The sequence below is a fragment of the Notechis scutatus genome, chromosome 2 (assembly GCF_049901735.1).
Source record: "Notechis scutatus isolate UNSWTSFEM ecotype Mainland chromosome 2, rNotScu1.2, whole genome shotgun sequence".
Lineage (NCBI taxonomy): Eukaryota > Metazoa > Chordata > Lepidosauria > Squamata > Elapidae > Notechis > Notechis scutatus.
The window spans coordinates 101659182-101668099 of NC_142010.1; the positions used below are offsets into that span (position 1 = coordinate 101659182).

General features: G+C 41.6%; 1 protein-coding gene across 1 annotated transcript; it reads right to left on the reverse strand.

Moving 5' to 3' along the window:
* Positions 1-740: 740 nt before the first annotated feature.
* On the reverse strand, positions 741-8681 carry PTGER1 (prostaglandin E receptor 1). Its single transcript, XM_026676933.2, has 3 exons — positions 8468-8681; positions 3515-4373; positions 741-2702 (listed from the first exon to the last, which is right to left on the reverse strand). Exons 2-3 carry the CDS (start codon positions 4340-4342, stop codon positions 2448-2450), a joined length of 1083 nt encoding a protein of 360 aa, XP_026532718.1. The 5' UTR covers positions 4343-4373; positions 8468-8681; the 3' UTR covers positions 741-2447.
* Positions 8682-8918: the final 237 nt, after the last annotated feature.

Below are 8918 nucleotides of genomic sequence, written 5' to 3' on the forward strand. Positions count from 1 at the left end.
GGAATTCTTACTCTACTCTGGATATTTTCCTCTTGTCTCAGATACTGCATATGGGCACTGTATCGCGACACTGTGTATCTTGTGTGAGGCAGGGAATCTCCTGCCTCAGCTCCTTGTGTAGCTTTTAGTTTACAACTACCATACTGATTCTCACAGCAATTCCACTTTCTCAACCTCTGGCACCTATTTAGCAGCTGCAGACATTCAGACAACCACTAAATGGCAGACAAGTAGTACAGAATCTCTCATTTTTGCTGTCACCAGTTGTCAGTAGTTAAACTATCAACTCATAGTTTCAAGGATTTTTTAAAAAAATTCAATTGGCAGCCAATATAACAGAAAAGCAAAAATAGTGCATGGATTAACCAAAGTATTTATGTAGTGATGGAATTTCAGCCAAACATGGTCTTTTTACAATGTTGCCCAGAAATAAATAATTTATTAAAAGGCCAATGGACAGCAGAGACCCATTTCAGCTGCAGCTGTGTCACGTCGTGAGCTCAGCCCACTTGATAGTACAGGAACATAGCAAAACTGTGTGTTTACAACCATACTGAACAATAAGGGTTGGTGGGACAATACCGGTGTGTAGAGTGGGGCAGAAAACTTGAACCTGGAGCAACAGATCTCCACCTTCACCTCTTTTTTTCAACTAATTCCCATAACGGTGATAATTTTCCTTCTGCTGTTTGATCCCATTTGTTTCCCAGCCAGGATTCTGGAAACTTGATTTTACATGCTCCAGCTGCCTGATGACAATAAGCAGCCACTGAATGAAAACAAAACACATGGAACAATAAAATGAGACCCCCGAGACTGACTAGATTAGCTGGGCTAGCACAGGCTGCTGTGCGAAGCAAGTGCAAAGCAAGTCAAGGGCATGGAAGAACATAAAGCATGAAAGGCCAGAATGCCCCACTGAAGTGCTTCATGGTGGCGTGTGCCTGGTGCTGATTAAGGGTTCTCACAGGGTACGGCTATGTCACAGCCAGCCCCTACAGATCAATCATTTCAGGGTTTTTCCATTGTCCATGCTCTGTTCTCCACAGCCTCCCAGAGCTTGGAGTAGAGCAGCAGACGGAGGAATCCCCTCGCAGTCTGTGAGTCAGTGTCACCAATTCCCCAGGGATGTTATCTTGCAGGATCATTGGCAACAATTTGTTGAAATCCATTCTAGGAAGGAACTTCTGCAGATCTCTTCTATGAGTAAATCATGCTGTAGGTCTACTTAACTCTTCTGAAAGGCGCTTCCTTAAAATTCTTGAGTTTGGGAGGCCCCAAGAGATCACATTTTCAGCCTTTTTTAAAAATTATAAATCAATCTACGATGCCCATGAAAGGGTTCTCTAGAATGTCTAGGTTTGTGTTTAAATTAAAGGCCGCCCTGAACCGTAAAGCGCATGCCTTTGTTTTCTCCACTGCAACTGCTGTGCGATCTACATGTGATGGTGAGACGAAGCGATACTTTGCATCAGTTTCCTTGTGCAGAAGCACAGCAAATTTTAGACCCATTACATTCTTTTACACACTGCTGTAATGCAGCTGCCTCAACATTGTGGAAAATCTGCATCATAGGTTCCAAGTATCCAGCTCATTTCTGGCAGCAGGTTAAATAGCCTGCCCTGACAGGGTTGGACTCAAATGGCTACTCTGTGGCTAGGGAAGTGCAACAGGATGATGATCTACCTGAACTGAGTATCCAAGGAAGGAGGCTACCTGGGATGTCTTCTCGCCTCAGGATGCACAAGAGCAAGATTCATATTCTTGAGAAGTTGCTCTTGCACTATGCAAGAAAGTCACAGGTAGCGTGATTCAGCTTTGGAATATAGCAAGAATAATTTCCCAGGCTGTTCACCGTGCACAATGCAGCCTGTATCAGGAAAGGCGTATGGCTTTAAAAATGCACTAAATCGTTTTCCTCTCAAAACATACTGGCCTGCTTTCATTTACCTGGTCAAGAACTATCTTCTTCTGATACAGATTACTATCTGAGACCAGACAAGAGTTCTTAGTTCCGCTTTACAGGAAGTATCAGGAATGTATAATGTATTCTTTACCACTGAGCAAAGGTCTCCATAGGTGTCCAATAGAAACCATTATGATATCAAAATGAATTCATGAGCATCATGACTTTTCATTCACATTGTGATATATTTATACTCCCTCACCCTTTCTGTGGATGCCCTTGAACTATCCCCAAAGAACTGTCATTATATTTTCCAAGAAGATCGTGCATCTCTCCCTTTCTCCCTCATAAGAAAGTCAGAAACAGGCAAGAGGCTGCTTCAAAATACTGAACTTCTTATTTGCTGCCAAGCAAACTGCCAGTTTATCTGTGGTCTTCCCTATACCACCACCAGCAGCAGCAGCCAAGATTGCTGATTCTGAATTCCAGGAAAGTTCAAAGTGCTTTCAAGTCGATCAACTCTTGTTTGCTCCACCCAATATTAGATGCGACCAGCAGCAACGCTGCGCTCAGAGCTCTGGAAAGAGCTGGCCTCCCAGCGGTCAAAGTGTGTTGTTTTGAGGTCAGGGCGCCTTAGGAGTAGAGCCAGGAGTTTGCGCATCACTGCACGTCGCAGCAATATGTATACCCATGGGTCCAGGATCTGGTTCCAGGAGGCCAGGCGCACCCCAAGGAACAGCAGTTTTTCATAATTCAAAGCTTTATGAGAGTTGATCGCTGATAAGATGACAATGACCTGAGAACGGCACAGAGAACAAGGGCAGCAATGTTATATCAGCAAATGAGAGAACAAGATAATGAGACTAGGTTTTTATGGTCCACTCCTTCCCAGTGACCCTAAGAACTTAGAAACAGGTATTAACTCTGTGTATACATTAGCTCAGTCCACATAATAAATATACCATTCACAACCCAGCCCTTTATTTGTGTGCTGATAAGGGCTTCCCAGAATCAATTGAGTGATTGCTTGGTTCATTCTTTGGGCTATTATACCCAAGCATAATGTCAATTTGATCCAAACTTTTAACCTCAAGAAGTTTTCCAGTTAACGTTCTTTCCCCTCTAATCAAATAGTTTCTTACATAATCAAGGTACTGTGTTTCGTATGAACATATTTCCAAGAATCTTCCTAACACCCAAGGGCATCTTATTCTAAGTTTACCCAATCTGATGCTCTCCATATTATTTTAATGTAATTTTTAGCCACCATGGTAATAGAACAACCATAGCCCTTTAAAATAGACCAGACCGGGAAACAAAAATCATGTAGATCAGTACTATATTTATTGTAGTTATAACAACAAAATATGCTGACTCTGTAAACCACTTCTTAGAGAGGGCTATAAAGCACTATGAAGTGATAAGTCTAAGTGCTGTTGCTGTTTTCCAAGTCTGAACATAGCTCCCCTCTCACTCCAACTTTATGTGAACTAGAGAAGGGATTGTTTGACACACGTCAATTCCCCACCTTTTTGTGCCTCAAAATATGTGCTAAACACCCTACACATTTCCATTGCTTCTTTTCTGTTTTGTTTTGTTTTTACTCACCAATAATGGACTCCAACAAATACAGGAGACCACCATGATGCCTGCAAGCTGCACAACCATTTCAATGTCATGTGCTTTGGTTTTCCGCCGACCGCATTTGCGCTGACCACGAAGACGAGCTCGCACCAGAATGACTCCGCTGAATGTGTTGCAGATGAGAGAGGCCACCAGAGAGGCCAATCCCAAAAGGGAGAAGAGCAAGGCAAAAGCAACCTCGGACCATTCTTCTGCCCCTTGCACCTTGATAAAACACCAAGTGTTTTGGGCCTGTATATCGTATTTCCCAAACGTGCATAGAGGCAAGAGGGCAATGGCAAGAGCAACGGTCCACAGTCCTACCAAGGAAAGCTTCGTTCGGCCTGGCGTGACCACTGCAGCATGAAGCAGAGGACGAGTGATGCCAATGCAGCGCTCCACGGCCATCATGAAGCCCAGAAAGAGAGGGCATAGTCCAAAGAATACCATGGAAGCCCCAAAGAACTGGCAGAGAGCTCTAGAGGGATCCATGGCTCTCCAACCACGCTGTGTGGCATACAGTTGCAACACGAAGGAGCCTGGGATGATATGGCCTGCTAGGTCTGTGATAACCAAGCTGCTGGCAAAAAGCAGGAATGTGGCCTTGGAACGACGCCGGAAGCGGGTGTAGGACTGCACTAGGATTACCAAGGCCACGATATTAGAGATTGCCCCCAAAGTCATTGAGAAGATGGGGGCAGCAGGAGAAGGAGCACTTGGAGTCTTCACCAGTTCTGTAAGACCCAAGGAGGAACTGTTCACTAGATGAATGGCAGGTGCTTGAGAAGCATTGGGAGGGTGCATACTAAACATCCTGTCAACGGCTGCTTCCAGGCTCAGGCATCTGCAAGGGGGGAAAAGAAGATTAGGCCGTCCATTTCTGTCCTATTTGTTCCCAGCCACCAGCTCCTGCCAACCCCCCCAAGAGAATCCAGTTTTCTGTATGAACTCCATCGTATTTAATGTAGTTTCTCCTAACTTCCCCTTTTGTGTTGTCCTGCCTGGCTGACTTCTCTTGTATTTTTATTTATTTTTTCTTAATTTACAACTGATTTGGATTACGTATTTTATCATAGAAACCAACATACGTATTTTCAGTGAGGAGGAGAACCAACAGAAACATGATCGGGGAAAGGAAGTAAGGCTTTCATGAACAAGTAGTTAAGAATTCTTTTTAAATAGGGAATTTTCTGATTATGGTTTAAAATCCACAGGGCCTTAACTTAGGCACCTCCCCTTCAATCAAAAGATCCCACTCAGACTGAATATTAACAATGCCGCCATTTTCCTGGAATTAAGCCCCAATTACCTCAAGGTAGTTCACTTCTAGCTAACCAAAAGTACATAAAGTAAAATGGAGCAGCTATCTCAGGCAGATTTTGGCTACAGGTTGTCCTATGACTTATAACAGTTCATTTAATGATCATTCGAAGTTACCACAGCCCTGGAAAAAGTGACTGACTTTTTTTTCACATGACCACTGTAGCATTCCCCATGATCAAAATTCAGATGCTTGACAACTGACTCATATTTATGGTGGTTGCAGTGTCCTGGGGTCATGTGATCACCTTTTGTGACGACAAGCAGAGTCAGTGGGGAAGGCAGATTCTCTTAACAACTGTGTTACTAACTTAACAACTTGCAGTGATTCAGTGGCAAGAAAGGTTGTAACATGGAGAAAAACTGTCTCAGTTAACAACAGAAATTTTGGGCTCAATTGTGGTCATAAATTGAGGTCTTCAAGGGAAGCAAACTTTTATATTTCTACTGCTTGTGATCTGTTGCCTCCTGCGCTAGAGTAACTTCTCCCACTCTGATTAAGATGAATGTTAATTTGGTGCTAATCGGGTATCTGTTAACATCTCTTCAGCAATGCACAGGATTGCCTTATTGGGGTCCTTCCAAATAGCAAGGATAAAATATCTTCCCAATGTACTTTATATTTTAGCATTACTAAGGAACTTAAGTACGATTTTGCAATTCTGTGAAAGAAAGCTTAAGATTAAGTATATTTTACAATAGTGACAAACAGGTAAGAGAGCTATAGGGGGTAAACAGAACTAAAAATGGAAAAGTACCATATTTTATATTTTATTTTATAACAAGTTCTTTGTTTTAATTCATAATTACATTATTCTTTCTGTCATTTTATTTGAACATATAAATAGGGATTTTAAATTTACAGTATAGACATGTCTAATTTAATATTATCAACACAATAAATCTTCCAACTCACGTTTTAGATTACAGATGTCATGGTGAAATTTAAGAAAGAACAAGCTGATGAAAACAAGTTGGGCTTATTTCTGAGAAACTAGCATCTATGCTACAAATAGCATGTACAATAGAAAAGTATTATTAGATTTAATTAAATGTTCCTCAAATAATGTCAACAAGCTTCTCTTAAACTTTCTTTCAGATCTTCCAGATCTTTACAATAAACAAAATAATAAAGACTGAGGAAAATATCTATTGTAACATTGTAACATGTGGAGCAATTACTCAGGTTTTACACTATTTACAAAAACCAGACGAATAGCTTTATGTCATTCTTATAGATTTAAGTCTAATCCAAAAGTCTAAGCTGATGACACAATGCTACCTATGTTTACTTAGATCAAGTTCAAAAGGTTTACTCTTTTATTATGTATATAGAAGATTCTTTCCAAATTTGCCAATATGTCCTGCCCTCCAACTTAGGGCAACATTTCTATATCCTCTGACCTGAGACATTACAATTGGACCTACTTCAGAGTAAAAAAAAAAAAGTTCAACTCCTGTTGACATCATGGGTATATATCTTTCTAGTTTTCATGGTAAAAACATGGATGTGGTTTGCCATTGGTGGCTTCTGTTTGTTTGCTAATTTGTTTTTTTAAAAAATCTTTTGGGACCTTGGATTTCATGATAAACTCTCACTGGTATTCATCAGAACTGATTATCTCTAGATATAGCTCTCTAGATGTACAAAAGTGCTGATATTTATACAAACAGAACAACTGCGGTATTACCATCTCCCCCTCCAATTACTGTCCTGTATAACAATTGCCTTGAAAAACCCTGAAAGATTATTTCTATAATCTTTGTAAAAATTGTATTAGTGTTAATAAAGGTAGTACTGTATCATGCCTTTTAAAATGTCCCTGCACAAAACAACAAAGAAGTCTTTCACTTATGTACAGTTTGCAAGAGAGGCAAACCCTTCTGATATTGGATAATGGTCTAAATTCATTTGGTAAAACCAGAAGCAAATTGTGTTTGTCTATAGCTGTCTTATTCACTTTTGCAGCAGCCGTGCGTGTTTAAATAAGCATATCTCCTGTACTTATCATAGGTACTGCAACTGGATTGCTCCATAAAAAATTATTGTCTAGCAATAGTAACCTGTGGGTATATTCAAAATCAGATGATACAATTATAACTTTCCATGTTTTTCACTGCCCCTATAGAAACAAAAACAGAATCTGGGAAGATAAATTGTAACATTCACCTCTTAAAATCCTCTAGTTATCCCACTAGTCACATTGAAGACAATCATTTTTCACTCTTTCTATAAAAGTTCTTTTGAAATTGGAATTAGGCTCTGGAGCCGCCCAGATACAGAAAATTGTGCTTCCCTCATGGCAAATCATTTAGGGCGCCTGAGATTTGAGAAAAGCAGATTTAATCCATATTGGGGAGGGTGAATTCATGATCCAGAAGATGGGAGCTATTTAATTTTGTTTTAGTGGTAGGTACGGAGCAGTAATAACTTATAAAATTGAAGAACTGCAATGTTTAATTCATTGATAAATTCATCAGTTAAAATATTTAACAAAAAAGTTAATAGAAATTATTTGAAATCATTAATATATTGCTAAACATCATACAGGGAAGCATTACCGGTAGTCAAAAGTCATTATCTTCCTCTATATCATTAGAAGGAAATACTTTTTCAGAAAATAGTTCTTGGCACAACTTACACAGGTATTAATCAAAGCAACATAAGCATCTAGCTTGAGGAGGAAAAAAAAAAGATCTACAAGTCTAATCAATCAAATTTTATATTACTCAATCAATTTTAATTGGATACACCCACACACCAATGTTGTACAGGAGTAAATAACTTGTTAGGTTCACAATACTAGCTTCTTATTATATCCTTGTACAAGTTGTGTCCTTTGGCTGTCTTGCTTTTCAACTAAATAAAACCCCACACCTACACATTCAAAAGCCCCATTGGCTAGGAGGTAACAGAGTGAAGTACAATACAGCTGTTTAGGCCAAGTAGAACTGCCATATTCTAAACTACTTACAAACTATTAATAGGGTGGTGGGAGTATTTCCCCACTCTATTCACTACTTGAACAGGGACATGTGATAGAAGACAGGGAATAACTACCTTCTAGGAAGGCAGAACTGGGAATAAAATCGTGTCAGGTTGGGTTAAAACGTCACTCCAACAGGTGAGGAGTATTTGGGGATAGATGCCTCCCGTCTCTATTGGAAGAGCCTCCGAATGACAATTTTTCGCCCATTTACCGGGGATTCTTAGAATTAACAGTTCCCGATAACACTTACAAGAAAGAGGGTAGCTGTTTAGCTTCCTTCCAGGACTTTCTGAGTACTTTTTCCACGGAGTAGTAAAGCGCAAACAATTCGAGCTCCTGCCTTCTACCCCATGTTTTTCTCTCCCAGAACGGCACCGATTCTTCTGGGTGCTTCCATCCCTAAAGCAAGCAAGTCACTCGGAAAGCATCTCAACTTCTTCAACACTAAATACCCCCCATGAATATCCTCCGACCAGCCTGAGCGCACCGCGGAGATCTACTGGCCGGAGATGTAAGACCGCCTGCTTCGCTTCTCCCAATAAGCCTTTTTTGCAACTAATTGGAGGCCCCCAAAGGATCCGTTTAGCAGCACCTATGCGGAAGCCCCAGCCTTTGACCCCGAGCATACCTGGGGCTGCTCCCTTCCTTTCCTCCAAGCCCCGGTTCCCTCTCCTCGTCCCAACGAAACTGGGTGAAGAGTTGATCGAGCTCCTGAGAGCCTGAGTCTCCTTTGGCTCCCAGCGCATTGTTCCCTTGCAGGCGCTGTCGAAAGGCGGCCGCCTCCGTCGGGATCTCCCCAGCCTCAGAGGGCTTCGCAGCGCTTGACTTCGCCTCACCCTTTCTGGCTCTGACTCCGGAGGCGAGGGGCATGCCCTCCGCCAGCACTAGGGGGCGCTCTGAACTTTCCCTCCTCCCCCTCCGACGATTGGGCCGCCTTCCAAAGAAGGCTTTCTTCCTCAGGGCCGGACTTCTTCCCCCACCCCGTCCACCAAACTCTGCAGGAAAAGTTTTCTCCTTCATCCTCCTTTGCGACCCGCGCCCACCTTCGGAAAAGTAGTGGACCCTCTGAAAACAACTAA

Excerpts from the sequence above, each read along its gene's own strand:
- PTGER1 (XM_026676933.2), bottom strand. The coding sequence starts at position 4,342 with ATGTTTAGTATGCACCCTCCCAATGCTTCTCAAGCACCTGCCATTCAT. Across the intron at positions 2,703-3,514 it reads TTTGTTGGAGTCCATTATTG|GTCATTGTCATCTTATCAGC; the intron begins GTGAGTAAAAAC and ends TGCCGTTCTCAG.